Source organism: Prionailurus bengalensis, chromosome B3 (genome assembly GCF_016509475.1).
Source record: "Prionailurus bengalensis isolate Pbe53 chromosome B3, Fcat_Pben_1.1_paternal_pri, whole genome shotgun sequence".
NCBI classification, from domain to species: domain Eukaryota; kingdom Metazoa; phylum Chordata; class Mammalia; order Carnivora; family Felidae; genus Prionailurus; species Prionailurus bengalensis.
The window spans coordinates 43158593-43178026 of record NC_057355.1 but is presented as its reverse complement, the minus strand read 5'-3'; the positions used below and the strand labels follow the sequence as shown (position 1 = coordinate 43178026).

The 19434-nt window shown below is 36.4% G+C and overlaps 1 protein-coding gene across 4 annotated transcripts in view; it reads right to left on the bottom strand.

The window, feature by feature from the left end:
• VPS13C (vacuolar protein sorting 13 homolog C) overlaps positions 1-19434 on the bottom strand; it is a 209766-nt gene that overhangs the window by 32920 nt on the left and 157412 nt on the right. For all 4 annotated transcript variants that reach the window (XM_043555278.1, XM_043555280.1, XM_043555279.1 and 1 more), the window contains 5 exons: positions 9422-9657; positions 3400-3541; positions 1722-1862; positions 839-920; positions 200-269 (listed from right to left, as the gene is read on the bottom strand). In XM_043555278.1, coding sequence (XP_043411213.1) covers positions 200-269; positions 839-920; positions 1722-1862; positions 3400-3541; positions 9422-9657 — 671 coding nt within the window. The remainder of the gene's footprint in view (positions 1-199; positions 270-838; positions 921-1721; positions 1863-3399; positions 3542-9421; positions 9658-19434) is intronic.

The window sequence follows — 19434 nt, the reverse complement described above, 5'->3', positions numbered from 1 at the left end:
GGAAAAGGTGGTTAAGGAATTTTACACTTTAAAATTATAGAGGGGCTATATTTACTTGAAAATACTTGACCAAAGATGGACTGATATGCTCAGGTGGAAAATAATTTTTATATGGAAGTCATCCTCGCAAGAGTGGAATTTATTTTCAAAGGAGATTCTCATTTTAAATTCCTTTATATAAACACAGGTATCTACTTACTTGAACTGTAATACTTTACTGTACTCATTAAATCTTGTGATGACACTCACATCAATGAAAGGTTTGGGCTCTAAAAGGAAGAAAGACAACAAGAAAAAAACAGTCAAGCTTTATACTGGATCAAAAAAAAAGTCAGCCGGGGGTGTGGGGGTCCTGGGTGACTCAGTTAAGCATCCAACTTTGGCTCAGGTCATGATCTTGTGGTTCAGAAGTTTGGGCCCCACAACGGCTTTGGGCTGACAGTTCAGAGCTTGGAGCTTGCCTTGAGTTCTGTGAGTCCCTATCTCTCTGCCCCTTCCCAGCTTGTGCTCTCTGTCTCTCTCTCAAAAATAAATAAACATTTAAAAAAAATTTTTAAGGGGCGCCTGGGTGGCTCAGTCGGTTAAGTGTCCCACCTTCGGTTCAGGTCATGATCTCACAGTTTGTGAGTCTGAACCCACATTGGGCTCTGTGCTGACAGCTCAGACCCTGGAGCCTGCTTTGGAATCTGTCTCCCTCTCTCTGCCCATCCCCTGCTCATGCTCTGTCTCTCTCTCTCTCTCAAAAATAAACATTAAAAAAATTTTTTTTTAATTTATAAAAAGGCTATTTAACTTTAAAAATAAACTGTCTCCACTTCTTTTCTTTTGTTTTTTTTACCTGAATCCAAAGCAATAGATTTTGGAGGGGCCACGGGATGAAACACAACAGGAAACATTGTACCTGGTAACTGACTATCAACCTAAAAAAAAAAAAGAAGAAGAAGAAGAAAGAAAACTCAGCAAGATTTGAAATAATGTAAACTTTTAGTTTTTGAGATAATATTATAGAAGATGCTGCTAATTTCATCACAATTAAGTGTCTGCATTGTGTATGTGGTGCTATTAGAAGTTTTACTTTATCTAAAATTCTTACATATCTCAGCAAGGGCAACCTTTCACATAAAGGAATATGTAATACCCTCCTAACTACATTAACACTGTGCAGCATACACACTACTAATCAAAATGTTTGTGCCTATGGATCATGTGAGATTTCAATAGCTTATAATTTAAATAAAATGTAACTGGAGACTAAATACGAAATTAGGTAGAAAGAAGAAAAAAAATTAAAATGTCCTAAATCATATTTAGGAGTTAAAAGGAAGAGAGTGAGAAGGGCAAGAAGGGAGCAAGCAAGCAAGAAGACAAAAGCACTCTCCAATAAAGCCCAGCTCAGCCCTGTGTAGACTGACAAAAGAAAATCTAATTTGGGGGTCCCATGACAAAATCAGAGGAATATTTAAAAAATAACAATTTCAGTGCAAGAAAACACTCTTGCAGGCTAACTGATGAAATTAAATGGTCTCAATAGTCACAATGTCTTTGGACTTGGATGCTAAGTATAGAGAATCCACAGAATATGTGGGAGAAGGGGAATAAAGATACAAACAGAAAGCAAAATACTATTTACAACATATGCTAGAGCCTTGCAGAAAAAACTTTATCCCCAAGTTTCCCAAAGTGATTAGATGTATTTATTGAATCGATAATAACAATGTTACCTGAAGCCAATACAACCTGGCCCTTAAACTTCTCTGGTGAGGAGACTGCTTAAATTCAATCTGAATCCCTGATAAAAAATCTCGCTTTATCGGGCACTGAACAGGGAAGCGCATTTCCATGGGAACTTTATCAAAATTGACCTGGGAAAAAAGCACATATGGGTACGATGAGTTGGTATTAGCAGTGTAGCCCATCTTAAATATTCCTTTACTCACAATCTGAAAGGGAAAAGCATTTTAATGTGTATGTCTCACCAAAAGATCTGCCTTAAGGTCATCTTAAGTTGGGATCATTGAAGCAGAATCATTACTTTTCCATCAAAGTTATGAGGAAAACAAGAAAACAACTGGGAAATTTTTCAATTAATTAAACTGCAGGTGAAGGAAATAAACCATGCTTTATATTGTGTAAAAACCTCAATAGTAGGGGCACCTGGGTGGCTCAGTCAGTTAAGCGTCTGACTTCGGCTCAGGTCATGATCTCAGTTTGTGGTTCAAGCCCTGCGTCGGGCTCTGTGCTGACAGCTCAGAGCCTGGAGCCTGTGTCAGATTCTGTGCCTCCCTCTCTGCCCCTCCCCTGCTCATGCTCTGTCTCTGTCTCAAAAATAAAAAAAATAACATTAAAAAAATTTTTTTTTTAACGTTTATTTATTTTTGAGACAGAGAGCATGAACAGGGGAGGGTCAGAGAGAGGGAGACACAGAATCTGAAACAGGCTCCAGGCTCTGAGCTGTCAGCACAGAGCCTGACGCGGGGCTTGAACTCACGGACCGCAAAATCATGACCTGAGCCGAAGTCGGCTGCTTAACCGACTGAGCCATCCAGGTACCCCCCAAAAAAATAACATTTAAAAAATTTAAAAAAATTTTTTTAATTAAAAAGAATTAAAAAATACAAAATAAAAACCTCAATAGTAATGAATAAAGGTAACTCTTAAATTTTGTTTTAGCAAAGTTAAACAATGAATAGTTAATAGCTTATTTAGGTCTGCCAATTTGTTTTCATTTGAGCATGGCCAACATTTATGGGGATGAGAGTAGGGGTGGGGAGCATATCTGATAGCCAATGCAAACCCAACCATTAGATATCAAAGACAAAGAGTAACCAAAACTGTGGGACTGAACCACAGCAAATGAGAAATGGCAGTCAAGCTTCTTGGATCTTCTTGGAGCAAAAGTGGCCTTCAGCTGCAATACTGGCCTGCACAGAGTACACCTGCATTCATGATGTCCACCCATGTCCAACAATCTTTTACATTAATGAATCTAACTGAATAGATTTTCCATAGGTTTTTCACTACTGAAATATATAATTTTGCACAGACTTTTTTTTACCAATTATACTAGTATCATTAAAGATGCACCAAGAAGTTCTAATACGCAATATTAATTTCTGCATAATCTTACTGAAAACAAGTTCCATGAAACTATCTTGTGAACAGAAGAAACTATAAAAATACAGGAGAGAAACATATTTAAATGTTTTATAGTATATGATTTAATAATGTATTTTAATTTAAAATGTACTCATATTAGTCATGCCAATCCTATTAATAAATGAGTTTATTTACTAATCAATAGTTTCTGTACACATTTTACTTGGACAGTAAATTCTCCTTTCTTACTATCCACCAACAAAATACATATATAAAAAAAAAACAAAAAAATTTTTGGTATACCTCAAAATTATTATCTAGTTTAATCCATCCATGGTCTCTGGATACTTGGTATTTTTTATACGACTGTTCCAGCAACATTATCTGCTTTTGACTAAAAGGCTTCCATTTCTGTTTTGGTTTCATCTCCCAAACAACACCAGAACTAAAACAATTCACAAAGAAAATTAAATTAGGAGTACATATTAGATTTGCTAGAATTGTTACTCAACTTTAAATTATTGCAACTATCAATCTCCAATGAAAATTATATTTATGCAAGAGATTTTTTTTAAACACCAAAATATACCTGTGGTAGAAAAGTACATGAGGAAAAGGGGTAGGGGAAAAAGTTATTCTATCATACACTGACATCAATCAATCAAAGGACTCACAAACTTTTTTGGTAAGGAGCCATATGTAAATATTTTAGGCTTTGTGGCTGAGATAAAATTGAGGTTATTATTTAAGTGCTTAGATAACAAGAGAGAGAAAAAAAACTTCCACAAATTTTTCTAATTGATGAAATTCAAATATAAAAACAATTGAGTATACATTTTAAAAACACAAGTTTGGGGCGCCTGGGTGGCGCAGTCGGTTAAGCGTCCGACTTCAGCCAGGTCACGATCTCGCGGTCCGGGAGTTCGAGCCCCGCGTCGGGCTCTGGGCTGATGGCTCAGAGCCTGGAGCCTGTTTCCGATTCTGTGTCTCCCTCTCTCTCTGCCCCTCCCCCGTTCATGCTCTGTCTCTCTCTGTCCCAAAAATAAATAAACGTTAAAAAAAAAAAAAAAAAAAAAAAAAAAAAAAAAAAAATTTAAAAACACAAGTTTATTAATGAGAAAAAAGATTTTTAAATTTTTTATTACGTGTTTTTCATTAAAGTATAATTGCCATAAAACATATTAATTGAAATAAAACATAAAAAAATAATTTAATATTTGAGTATATTGTAAAATGATCATCACAATAAATCTAGTTACTATCTGTCACCATACGTACTTGCAAAAAAATTTTTTTTTACGGTTGTTTCTCAGGGGTGACAACTTAATGCTTCACTTAATTAGGGCTCAAAGTGAGTATTCATAGAGGCTAATTCTTTAGTTACTTCAAACTCAGCACTGGCTGCTTGACTATACAGTAACAGCAGTATTAGAAGTATCTAGTGACTCAAGAGCCAAAGAAAACGAGTCAAAATCATTTGTCTTATTTTTAGTTGACTACTGATGTTGTAAAAGTCCTTAGTTGTTCGAGCAACTGTTCTCCCAAAATGACTAATGGTCCTAAGCTTATTTACTCTGGACACATTTCTTCAGGGTTACATTCAGATAATTTAATTAACTTACCACTAATAAAAGGCATTCCTTGCATGGCTAACAAATGAGTCATTCAGAAACTAACTTTGTTGCACTCTCATTTTTGGTTTTTTATTTTTGTGAAGAAATTATGCTAAGAGATAAATCAGTCAGAGAAAGACAAAAACCAAATGATTTGACTCATCTGTGGAGTTTAAGAAACAAAACAGATGAATGTGGGGGAAGGGGAAAGAAAAGAGAGGGAAGCAAATCTTAAGAGACTCTTAAGGAGAGAGAACAAACTGAGGGCTGCTGGAAGGAGGTGGGTAGAGGGATGGGCTAGATGGGTGACGGGTATTAAGGAGGGCACTTGTAATGAGCACTGGGGGCTATACGTAAGTGATGAATCACTAAATTCTACTCCTGAAACCAATATTATACTGTAGGTTAACTAACTAGAATTTAAATAAAAACTTGAAATCAAAAATACATACATACACACATACATACACATATACATAAATGAAATTTTGCTGTGATGAGATATTTTGTCTTAAATTTTCTAATCTTTCTGGCCATTCCTTTCCTGTGAGGTAGGCATATTGTGATATGTGCTTATTTGGAAATGTCAATATATCGCATATTCTTTTAGCACAGGTATAGGCTCATTACATAATAAAATAATGCTTTGCCATTTCATTCAATAACTCTGCCCTGTAAGAGAGACATTCAAAGTCCACTTTTCTCTACTTCTTTTGACATGGTGAGCATGCATTAGTAATAAAAAATAAGTAAAAGTTGCAGTATAGCTATACGTGTGGCACTCATACACTCTCAAGTTATTTGTCCTTTGTTATGTGCTAAGCAGTAGCACAAAAGCAGCCACAGACACGTGAAAGAATAAGCCAGGCTGCGTTCTAATAAACTTTACTTAGGGGCAACAAACTTTGAATTTCATATCATTTCCATTGTGTTACAAAATACTATTTTCCTTTCAAATTTTTCTAACCTAAATTGTAAAAAATTCTTGACCAAGGTCTGTAAAAAAAATAAATAAATAAAAATAAAAACAAGCCACCAGCTAGATTTGGCTGATAGGCCATACTTGGTTGATCCCTGATTACAGAATTTTGCATAATGATAAAATAAAGCCCCATATTATTTCAGCTTACATAGCTTGTTGGTATTAATCAATGATACCGTTAACAATGTCCTCACTGTATCATGTATTAGAGAACACCAGTTGATGAAGGTAATGAATAAAGTATCTACTATAAATTATATAAATCCAACACTGATTCATTATAAAAACTCTTCAACAAATTAGGAAGAGAGGAGAACTTCCTCAACTTGATAAGGAACATCAACAAAAAACCTACAGTCAACATCATACTTAATGGTGAGAAACTAGATGCTTTCTTGCCAAGATCAGAAACAAATCAAGGATGTCTACTCTCACCACTCCTTCCTATTCAACACTGGGAAATCCTAGATAATGCAATTAAGTCAAGAAAATAAAAGGTACACAGATTAGGAAAGATGGTGAAACAAAGCTGCCTTTGTTCTCAGATAACATGTCTATGTAGAAAATCCCAAAGATGCAACCAAAAAATTCCTGCAACTAATGTTTCAAGATACAGAGTTAATATACAAAAGTCAATTGTTTTCCTATATACTTGCAATGAATAATTGAAATTTGAAATTAAAAACACAATAACCTTTACAATGGCAACAAAGAAATGAAACACTTAGATATAAACAGAAAATAACAAATTTGTGCGAAGTCTGTAGACTCATGTAGGAGGAAGACAACAAAAGTTTGATGAAAGAGGCTGAAGATCTGAATAAATAAAAGGATCTCCGTACATGGATATGAAGATTCAATAATGTCAAGACATCAGTTCTTTCCATGTTGATCTATAAATGCAATCCCAACCAGTGTCCCAGCTAACTGAGAAACTAATTCTAAAGTTTATAGGGAAAGGCAAAAGACTCAGAACAGCCAATACAATATAGAAGAAGGAAAAAGCTGGAGGATGGAGACTACATGACCTCAAGATTACCACAAAACTACAGACCTCAGGACAGTGTGGTATGGGTGAAAGAACTGACAAACAGATCAAGAAAACAGACGGTCCAGAAATAGACCCTAACACAGATAGTTGGCTAATTTTTGAAAAGGAGCAAAAACAATTCAATGGAAAAAGGACAATCTTTTCAACAGTGACAGAACTGGATATCCACATGCGAAAGAAAGAAAGAAAAGAAAGAAAGAAAGAAAGAAAGAAAGAAAGAAAGAAAGAAAGAAAAAAAAAGAAGGAAGGAAGGAAGGAAGGAAGAAAAGAAAGAAAAAAGAAAGAAAGAAAAAAAGAAAGAAAGAAAGAAAGAAAGAAAGAAAGAAAGAAAGAAAGAAAGAAAGAAAAGAAAGAAATCTAGCCACAGAGCTTACACATTTCACAAAAACTAACTGAAAATGTATACAAACCTAAACATCAAACACAAAACTATAAAATCCAGAAAATAACATAGGAGAAAATGTAAGTAACTTTGCACTTGGTGATGACTTTTAAGATACAACACCGAAAGTGCAACTCATGAACCAAAGAATTCATGTTGGATCTCCTTCTTATGAAAGACAGTGTTAAAAGAATGAAAAGACAGGCAGAAACTGGAAGAAAATACCTGCAAAACACGTATATGATAAAAGGCTGGCATCTAAAATATACAAGGAACTCTTAAAATTCAATGGTAAGACCATGAAAAATTACAAAATTGGAAAAAGACCTGAATTTCAACACAGAAGATATTCTGATGGCAAATAAGCATTTGAAAATGCTCAACAGCATATGTAATTAGCAAATTGCAAATTAAAATAACAATGACATATCACTACATCCTATAAGAATGGCCAAAATCCAGAACACTGACAACAAATACTGGCATGGGTGTGGAACAATGAATGCTCATTCATTCATTCATTCATTCCTGGTGGAAATGCAAAATGGCGCAGCCAGTTTGCAAGACAATTTGGCAACTGCTTACAAAACTAAACTAATCCTACCAAATAATCCAGCAATCACACTTCTTGATACTTAACCCAAATGACTTAAAAACTTATGTCTACACAAAAAACTACCTATGAATATTTATAGCAGCTTCATTCATAAATGCCAGAAGTTGGAAGCAACGAAGTTGTCTTTCAACAGGTGAATAAACTGTGGTACACCCAAACATGAGATATTATTCAGTGATTTAAAAAAATGAGTTATCGAGCCACAAAAAGACATGAAGAAACCTAAAAAAAAATGTCGCTAAGTGAAAGAGGCCTATCTGAAAAGCCTACATAACCATATGATTCCAGTGATAATGACATTCTGGAAAAGGCAAAAACTTCAGAGACAGTAAAAAGACTAGTGATTTCCAGAGGTTCAGGGGATGAATAGGCAGAAAGAGAGAAAGGGATGAATAGGCAGTTACAGGAGATTTTTACAGTAGTGAAACTATTCTATATGACACTGTAATGATAGATATGTGTTACTCATTTGCCAAAACCCATAGAATTATAACACAAAGAGCAAACTCTAACTTAAACAATACCAACACTGGACTTTAAATAATAATAACAATAACAATAACAATAATAATAATGTATTAACATTAGTTTATCAATAGTAAAAAATGTACCACACTATTTCAAGATGTTAATAATAGGGGGAAAATGCAGGGTATACAGGAAGTCTGTATAGTCAATTTTTCTGTACACCTAAAACTGTTCAAAAGAATAAAAGTCTATTGATTAAAATTACATAACTGATTTACTTTTCCTCAGTACATATCTCTATTGAATGTGTATTAAATGTACAGTGTATCATAACAAAGATAATCAAGTTCTTTTAGGTGAATTTTTAAAAGTCCTGATAAAGGCCGATCTGATACAATATAATAGTATATACAATATTAAAGTAAAAATAAGTTAATCAAAGAACAGCGGAGTGGAAAAACTGAATTTATACGACTTAAAAATGATTTTTATATTAGGTTAAAAATACTATACAATACTGAAATGTATAACCAAGAGAATACATTACTCAAACATATACAAATATAGTAATATTATATTAGTGGCATGTATACCATTTATAGAATCCTTTATCTGTCAGGTGTTGTGTAAAGTACATTATATACATGACCTCTTAATTTTTAATTAGTTTTTATTTTTACTTCACTAAACACATGATTATTGATAAGTGCTATGAGGGTTATACATGGTAACATGTTAACCATTCCACCCAACAGCCTCCAAGAAAAGAAGGAGTCTTTTACCAAAGTCAGTGCAATTAAAAAAAAAAAAAAAACAACTAAATAAATACGAATATTTTTCCTATACAGATGCAAGCAGAGTCAGAGAAAATAACTGGTTCCATCCTTATTAAAAAGGTCTAAGTAACCGCCCATTAAAGATTATGTACCCATGTCAAAGACTGCCTTCTCTGTGAACGTTTTTTCCCGTTTATCTGACCCATTGTTGTTGGCTTCCCTAACCCATGCCAGTACAGTAGGAGCAAAGACATTATCTTAGTCATCTTTCTATATTAGGGCATTTTCAACTAGCAGTGAAAAAAACTGTTCAAAAGTTATGCTGAAAGAATATATAGTATATCCAAATACAGAATATATTTATTCTCATTAAGCTTGATACTATGAGCTCAATGCTTCTGAAAGACTTCTGATGCCTTATCTTCCTTCTTCCCTACCTGGTTATCCCAATATATGAAACTTCCTGCTTGTTTTCATTGTTAACCAGTGAAAGCCCAAGACTGTGGAGAGAAAAGGTTATTTCATGATCGGCTTGCTCCATTTCTTCTGCCTGCAGTGCTTTGGAAACCAAGGCAACATCATCAGTGAAAAGCAACACTCGCTGACGCCCATCCAGGAATGATACCCAGTGTATCTGGATATTTGCATCATATGGAAACTGTCCACATTCATCCTGGGGAAAAATAGATTTAATATTAAACTCATAAGCAGCAAGTTGTCATTACATAAAGTTAAACTACAGTCACATTTAGAAAAGTTTGACAAGTATGTCCATAAATTGGGAAACCATCAAAATGATATAAATTAAAGTTAAAACCTATTTTAAAACATAACTCACTGACTTTTTCAAACAATAACAAACATTAATAGCGCTTAATTTTTTTTTGTACCCTAGGTTTGACTGCTCAAAGGGCACCTGGCAGGAACAAGAGTTTCCTACAATGGCACTGGTGCGATAAGCTGCTTACTTGTCTCCAAGATGGAGAACAGAATGGTTCCTATATTTATTAGAATAGTAACCTCAGATAAAACTAACCTACTTACTTTTATGTTTTAATAACTTATAACACTGCAAATATTTATAACAGTGATTATATAGTGACTACATAAATAGTGATTATATAAATCACACTATTCAACAATAAAACTATGGTTTGTACTCATACTATTTCACAAAGCCTTCTTGGCTGAGGGTCTCACATGGCCCTTAAAAATATAAGATTTGATTTGGTCAGTGTTTTCAGAGACTTAAATAATTATTCCCCTTCATTCTGGACTTAATATAACAGTCATTTCAACAAGCGTGACAAGTATGTACTATGTGCTTTCCATCTCATGCTTTCTTGGAAAAAAATGCAAATGGATAAAGGATTTACCAAAAGCATAGGTACAGATGAGTTCTGTTGCTGTTTAAAATCAAGTACTTTTTTTTTTTCTTTTTTTTTTTTTTCTGAAATTTATTGACAAATTGGTTTCCATACAACACCCAGTGCTCATCCCAAAAGGTGCCCTCCTCAATACCCATCACCCACCCTCTCCTCCCTCCCACCCCCCATCAACCCTCAGTTTGTTCTCAGTTTTTAACAGTCTCTTATGCTTTGGCTCTCTCCCATTCTAACCTCTTTTTTTTTTTTTCCTTCCCCTCCCCCATGGGTTCCTGTTAAGTTTCTCAGGATCCACATAAGAGTGAAACCATATGGTATCTGTCTTTCTCTGTATGGCTTATTTCACTTAGCATCACACTCTCCAGTTCCATCCACGTTGCTACAAAAGGCCATATTTCATTTTTTTCTCATTGCCACGTAATATTCCATTGTGTATATAAACCACAATTTCTTTATCCATTCATCAGTTGATGGACATTTAGGCTCTTTCCATAATTTGGCTATTGTTGAGAGTGCTGCTATGAACATTGGTGTACAAGTGGCCCTATGCATCAGCGCTCCTGTATCCCTTGGATAAATTCCTAGCAGTGCTATTGCTGGGTCATAGGGTAGGTCTATTTTTAATTTTCTGAGGAACCTCCACACTGCTTTCCAGAGCGGCTGCACCAATTTGCATTCCCACCAACAGTGCAAGAGGGTTCCCGTTTCTCCACATCCTCTCCAGCATCTATAGTCTCCTGATTTGTTCATTTTGGCCACTCTGACTGGCGTGAGGTGATACCTGAGTGTGGTTTTGATTTGTATTTCCCTGATAAGGAGCGAAGCTGAACATCTTTTCATGTGCCTGTTGGCCATCCGGATGTCTTCTTTAGAGAAGTGTCTATTCATGTTTTCTGCCCATTTCTTCACTGGGTTATTTGTTTTTCGGGTGTGGAGTTTGGTGAGCTCTTTATAGATTTTGGATACTAGCCCTTTGTCCGATATGTCATTTGCGAATATCTTTTCCCATTCCGTTGGTTGCCTTTTAGTTTTGTTGGTTGTTTCCTTTGCTGTGCAGAAGCTTTTTATCTTCATAAGGTCCCAGGAATTCACTTTTGCTTTTAATTCCCTTGCCTTTGGGGATGTGTCGAGTAAGAGATTGCTACGGCTGAGGTCAGAGAGGTCTTTTCCTGCTTTCTCCTCTAAGGTTTTGATGGTTTCCTGTCTCACATTTAGGTCCTTTATCCATTTTGAGTTTATTTTTGTGAATGGTGTGAGAAAGTGGTCTAGTTTCAACCTTCTGCATGTTGCTGTCCAGTTCTCCCAGCACCATTTGTTAAAGAGGCTGTCTTTTTTCCATTGGATGTTCTTTCCTGCTTTGTCAAAGATGAGTTGGCCATACGTTTGTGGGTCTAGTTCTGGGGTTTCTATTCTATTCCATTGGTCTATGTGTCTGTTTTGGTGCCAATACCATGCTGTCTTGATGATGACAGCTTTGTAGTAGAGGCTAAAGTCTGGGATTGTGATGCCTCCTGCTTTGGTCTTCTTCTTCAAAATTCCTTTGGCTATTCGGGGCCTTTTGTGGTTCCATATGAATTTTAGGATTGCTTGTTCTAGTTTCGAGAAGAATGCTGGTGCAATTTTGATTGGGATTGCATTGAATGTGTAGATAGCTTTGGGTAGTATTGACATTTTGACAATATTTATTTTTCCAATCCATGAGCAGGGAATGTCTTTCCATTTCTTTAAATCTTCTTCAATTTCCTTCAGAAGCTTTCTATAGTTTTCAGCATACAGATCCTTTACATCTTTGGTTAGATTTATTCCTAGGTATTTTATGCTTCTTGGTGCAATTGTGAATGGGATCAGTTTCTTTATTTGTCTTTCTGTTGCTTCATTGTTAGTGTATAAGAATGCAACTGATTTCTGTACATTGACTTTGTATCCTGCAACTTTGCTGAATTCCTGTATCAGTTCTAGCAGACTTTTGGTGGAGTCTATCGGATTTTCCATGTATAATATCATGTCATCTGCAAAAAGCGAAAGCTTGACTTCATCTTTGCCAATTTTGATGCCTTTGATTTCCTTTTGTTGTCTGATTGCTGATGCTAGAACTTCCAGCACTATGTTAAACAGCAGCGGTGAGAGTGGGCATCCTTGTCGTGTTCCTGATCTCAGGGAAAAAGCTTTCAGTTTTTCCCCGTTGAGGATGATGTTAGCTGTGGGCTTTTCATAAATGGCTTTTATGATCTTTAAGTATGTTCCTTCTATCCCGACTTTCTCAAGGGTTTTTATTAAGAAAGGGTGCTGGATTTTGTCGAAGGCCTTTTCTGCATCGATTGACAGGATCATATGGTTCTTCTCTTTTTTTTTGTTAATGTGATGTATCACGTTGATTGATTTGCGAATGTTGAACCAGCCCTGCATCCCAGGAATGAATCCCACTTGATCATGGTGAATAATTCTTTTTATATGCCGTTGAATTCGATTTGCTAGTATCTTATTGAGAATTTTTGCATCCATATTCATCAGGGATATTGGCCTGTAGTTCTCTTTTTTTACTGGGTCTCTGTCTGGTTTAGGAATCAAAGTAATACTGGCTTCATAGAATGAGTCTGGAAGTTTTCCTTCCCTTTCTATTTCTTGGAATAGCTTGAGAAGGATAGGTATTATCTCTGCTTTAAACGTCTGGTAGAACTCCCCTGGGAAGCCATCTGGTCCTGGACTCTTATTTGTTGGGAGATTTTTGATAACCGATTCAATTTCTTCGCTGGTTATGGGTCTGTTCAAGCTTTCTATTTCCTCCTGATTGAGTTTTGGAAGCGTGTGGGTGTTCAGGAATTCGTCCATTTCTTCCAGGTTGTCCAATTTGTTGGCATATAAGTTTTCATAGTATTCCCTGATAATTGTTTGTATCTCTGAGGGATTGGTTGTAATAATTCCATTTTCATTCATGATTTTATCTATTTGGGTCATCTCCCTTTTCTTTTTGAGAAGCCTGGCTAGAGGTTTGTCAATTTTGTTTATTTTTTTCAAAAAACCAACTCTTGGTTTCGTTGATCTGCTCTACAGTTTTTTTAGTTTCTATATTGTTTATTTCTGCTCTGATCTTTATTATTTCTCTTCTTCTGCTGGGCTTAGGCTGCCTTTGCTGTTCTGCTTCTAGTTCCTTTAGGTGTGCTGTTAGATTTTGTATTTGGGATTTTTCTTGTTTCTTGAGATAGGCCTGGATTGCAATGTATTTTCCTCTCAGGACTGCCTTTGCTGCATCCCAAAGCGTTTGGATTGTTGTATTTTCATTTTCGTTTGTTTCCATATATTTTTTAATTTCTTCTCTAATTGCCTGGTTGACCCACTCATTCGTTAGTAGGGTGTTCTTTAACCTCCATGCTTTTGGAGGTTTTCCAGACTTTTTCCTGTGGTTGATTTCAAGCTTCATGGCATTGTGGTCTGAAAGTAAGCATGGTATAATTTCAATTCTTGTAAACTTATGAAGGGCTGTTTTGTGACCCAGTATATGATCTATCTTGGAGAATGTTCCATGTGCATTCGAGAAGAAAGTATATTCTGTTGCTTTGGGATGCAGAGTTCTAAATATATCTGTCAAGTCCATCTCATCCAATGTCTCATTCAGGGCCCTTGTTTCTTTATTGACCGTGTGTCTAGATGATCTATCCATTTCTGTAAGTGGTGTATTAAAGTCCCCTGCAATTAGCACATTCTTATCAATAAGGTTGCTTATGTTTATGAGTAATTGTTTTATATATTTGGGGGCTCCGGTATTCGGTGCATAGACATTTATAATTGTTAGCTCTTCCTGATGGATAGACCCTGTAACTATTATATAATGTCCTTCTTCATCTCTTGTTACAGCCTTTAATTTAAAGTCTAGTTTGTCTGATATAAGTATGGCTACTCCAGCTTTCTTTTGGCTTCTAGTCGCATGATAAATAGTTCTCCATCCCCTCACTCTCAATCTAAAGGTGTCCTCAGGTCTAAAATGAGTCTCTTGTAGACAGCAAATAGATGGGTCTTGTTTTTTTATCCATTCTGATACCCTATGTCTTTTGGTTGGCGCATTTAATCCATTTACATTCAGTGTTATTATAGAAAGATACGGGTTTAGAGTCATTGTGATGTCTGTATGTTTTATGCTTATAGTGATGTCTCTGGGACTTTGTCTCACAGGGTCCCCCTTAGGATCTCTTGTAGGGCTGGTTTAGTGGTGACAAATTCCTTCAGTTTTTGTTTGTTTGGGAAGACCTTTATCTCTCCTTCTATTCTAAATGACAGACTTGCTGGATAAAGGATTCTTGGCTGCATATTTTTTCTGTCTAGCACCCTGAAAATCTCGTGCCAATTCTTTCTGGCCTGCCAAGTTTCAAAAGAGAGATCAGTCACGAGTCTTATAGGTCTCCCTTTATATGTGAGGGCACGTTTACCCCTTGCTGCTTTCAGAATTTTCTCTTTATCCTTGTATTTTGCCAGTTTCACTATGATATGTCGTGCAGAAGATCGATTCAAGTTACGTCTGAAGGGAGTTCTCTGTGCCTCTTGGATTTCAATGCCTTTTTCCTTCCCCAGTTCAGGGAAGTTCTCAGCTATGATTTCTTCAAGTACCCCTTCAGCACCTTTCCCTCTCTCTTCCTCCTCTGGGATACCAATTATGCGTATATTATTTCTTTTTAGTGTATCACTTAATTCTCTAATTTTCCCCTCATACTCCTGGATTTTTTTATCTCTCTTTTTCTCAGCTTCCTCTTTTTCCATAACTTTATCTTCTAGTTCACCTATTCTCTCCTCTGCCTCTTCAAGCCGTACTTTTTAAAAACTCAACTATAGTTGACACAGGATGTTTCATTAGTTTTAAACATACAAAATAATGTTCAACAGCTTCTATACGTTATCCTATGTTCACCACAAGAATAGCTACTATCTGTCACCATTCAACACTACTGAAATACCAATGACTATATTCCCTATGCTGTACCTGTCAGCCCTGTGACTTACTCATTCCATAAATGGAAGTCTGTACCTCCCACTCCCCTTCACCCATTTCACCCACTGCTCCCTGCCTACCTCAACCTCTGGCAAGCACCAGTTTGCTCTCTATATTGATGGGTCTGTTTCTGTTTTTTTGTTTGTTTACTTTTTAATTAGGTTTATTTGTTTTTCAGAAAGAGAGCATGAGTGGGAGAGGGGCAGAGAGAGAAAGAGACAGAGAATCTAAGGCAGGCTCCAGGCTCCGAGCTGTCAGCACAGAGCCCAATGCAGGGCTTGAACCCAAGAACCATGAGATCATGACCTGAGCCGAAGTAGGACCAGTTCCTACTGTTCTTTTAAGTGGGGGGCATCTAAGTGGCTGAGTAGTTAAGTGGGGGGCATCTTTTAAGTGGGGGGTCCTTTTAAGTGGGGGGCATCTAAGTGGCTCAGTAGTTAAGTGTCTGCTTCAGCTCAGGTCATGATCTCACTGTTCTGGAGATCCAGCCCTGATCTAGCCCAACACAGGGCTGCAGAGCTGGATGGAGCCTGCTTGGGATTCTATCTCTCTCTCTGCCACTCCCCTGCTCATATGCACGTGAGCGTGTTCTCTCTCCCCCAAAATAAATAAACTTAAAAAAATTTTTAAACATTTAAAAAAATCTTTCAGTGGACTCAAGCCAGCAGAGTTAAGAATAGGTAAATATGCAGGTATTATTTTATATAAAATAATTCTATATATAAAAATCTTATGTATATCCAAGATTTTATATACATATAAAATAATGCCTGGCAAATTTAGAACAATAATTCCTGGGGCGCCTGGGTGGCGCAGTCGGTTAAGCGTCCGACTTCAGCCAGGTCACGATCTCGCGGTCCGTGAGTTCGAGCCCCGCGTCGGGCTCTGGGCTGATGGCTCAGAGCCTGGAGCCTGTTTCCGATTCTGTGTCTCCCTCTCTCTCTGCCCCTCCCCCGTTCATGCTCTGTCTCTCTCTGTCCCAAAAATAAATAAACGTTGAAAAAAAAAATAAAAAAAAAAACTACCTGTTATATCATTATATAATGGCATCATCCAAGCCAAATGACAGGATAAGGACAAGACATCTACTGATGTACACAGGCTATTTGCATATCTTGGCTACTATAAATACTGCCGCAATAAACAGGGGTGCATATACCTTTTCAAATTATTGTTTTATTTTCTTTGTGTAAATACCCAGAAGTGGAAAAATTGGATCCTGTGGTACTTCCATTTTTAGTTTTTTGAGGAACCTCCATACTGTTTTCCCAGTGGCTGCACTAATTTATACTCCCACCAACAGTGCATAAGTGTTCTTTTTTCTCCACATCCTTGCCAACATACTGCTTTTTAAAAATTTATTGCTTTTAACATAGGTCAAAGTAGCCTACTCAGTTTTTAAAATTCTAAAATGCAATCAATTTTGCAAATGTTCCTTAAATACCTATTTAGAAGGTGAATTCTCTCTGTAAAGTACAAAATTTGATATGTGTCTTGGTTCGATCTTAGTTATTATGGAAATACTCTCTAATCATATTTAGTTTTCATCTATTTGGTCTGTTAAGAATTAAATGAGGTGTGTTAAAATATCCTCTGGTAATTGTGTTTTGGTCGACTTCCAGCATTTTAAGTTTTGTATTTTTGATATGATGTTATTCTTTGCATGAAAGTTTATGGCTATCATGCCTTTTTTGTCATAACATCATATTCTATGTAAAGGTTTCTGCTTTGAATTATAGTTGTTCAGAAATTAGTATCAACAACTTCACTTTCTCTTTACTTCTGTGTGCCTGCTGTATCTTTACTGCCTCTTTATGCTTGTAACTTACACTTCCTTAGCTTTCCCTCCCTTACTCTAAAGGTAAAATTTTCTTTATGTTCTTTTTCTCATTTTAAAATTCTTTTATCAATGATTTTAGATCTACAAATTGACAAGTTTTTTTAAAAAAACAAAATCTTTAATCTATGTTTCTCTAATTAAAATTTAAGATTAAATGATGTATTTATAGAATGAGCAGAATATATTCTGCTTCCCTACTCTGCTTTCACTTCATTTTGTTGTCTCTTTATTTCACCATTCATTCTTCTATTTCATAGCTGCCATCACTTTATAACTTAACTGGGGATGTGAGGAAATTTTCTTGTGGTCCTCTTACAGTAAAAAATTTTTCAGAGGTATAATGACCTCTGATTCTACAGAATAATGCTATATTTTTCTCCCAAACTATTTTTTTCATAAACCCCATGTTGTTGTTGTTGTTGTTGTTGTTGTTTCCTGTTCATTCATACTTAATAAGGAAAGATCTGTTCAGACCTAAGGTTTAACCACTAATGTGCAGATTTCCTTTGAACTCCCTCTTCACGTCCACTGGGGCCTGAGCAGATCTCTCTTCCCAAATGAACCTAGCAGACCCGGGAATGAGCAAGTGCCTTGCTTCCAACTCAATTTCCAGAATCTGGCAGATTATGTGCTATTTTTCCTACGGCCTGGTTCTCTAACACCAAACAGAAGAGAAACATTAAAAACTACAATCCCTGTATACACCATTCCCAGATGCTTTCTGAATGTGCCTCAGTATACAAACCTGAATATCCTCCTCCAGAAGGTCCTTCCCATGTTCTCTCTAGTGCCCATACACTACATTGGGGCATTGCAGTTGCTGAGCAGCATTAAATGTGAGGAGAGGGGAAGTAATACCAGCAAAGCACAGAAACCTCTGGCAAAGCTCCCATGCCTCTGAGCCAGGGAGCTAAAGAGTATCAGGGAAGTGAAGCCTCGGTACCACTCATAAACCTTTTGTTTTGCTCTTATAAAAAGTAAAGCACAAGCAACCAGTAGAGCTCCATTAAATTGTCATGATGGAAATTATTGCAAGAATCTAGTAACAGAGGAACTATCATTCTGATTTTTCAAAAGTGGGTAAGTCTTTATCTCTTTTGTGGGTATTTCAGAGGAATTATGGGAGAGAATAATCCAGTCACTGTTGGCCAATTACCATTTTAAAGCAAAAGTCAAGAAACCTTTTTTAACGAATGGCATTAGCAGACAAAAGAGTAGGACACTGTTATGAACTTTTCATGATAGAACATATTACTACAGAAACTAGATGATCTATATCATTAATGCAGGAGCCAATTCCTACATTAGAGAAAGGCTGGTATATGAATTCTTAAGAGCTTCCCAAAGTCTAAGACTCTCAGAATAACATATATGATTAAATTAGTTGCCTAAATACTGTTTCAATAAATATTTCATTAAATTTTTCATATGGGATAATTTGCATACTGTCAGATTCCTATGGCCTTGGGGTGACTCGGTGGCTCAGTCAGTTAGGTGTCCCACTCTTGATTTCAGCTCAGGTCATGAGCTCACAGTTGTGAGAATGAGCCCCACGTTAGGCTCCATGCTGAGTGTGGAGCCTGGTTGGGACTCTCTCTCTCCTTATCTCTCTGCCCCTCCCTGGCTCACTCTCTCTCAAAATAAATATACATTAAAAAATAAAACTAAAAAAAAAAAACCATGGCCTTGATTGGGAAAACATGCCTAAAAACTTCATAGCCAACAGTGGTAAGCATATGTTCAAAATGAAATTGTTTTCACCTAGCTTTAAAGTTGCTTTCTTTTTTTTTTTTTTTTAACGTTTATTTATTTTTGAGACAGAGAGAGACAGAACATGAACAGGGGAGGGGCAGAGAGAGAGGGAGACACAGAATCTGAAACAGGCTCCAGGCTCTGAGCTGTCAGCACAGAGCCCGACGCGGGGTTCGAACTCACGGATCGCGAGATCATGACCCGAGCCGAAGTCGGACGCTTAACCGACCAAGCCACCCAGGCGTCCCGTAAAGTTGCTTTCTTTAAAGCTTAAATGTATATTATTAACTGAAAGAAACCAATTTGAGAAAGCTCAAATGTATATTATTAACTGAAGGAAACCAATACTATATCATTCCAACTATATTACATTCTGGAAAAGGCAAAACTATGGACACAATAAAGTGATGAGTGGTTGCCAGGTGGGAAGGCTGAGTGGACTGGAAGGCCACAGCAGATTTTTAGGGCAGAGAAAATACTCTATATGATAGTATA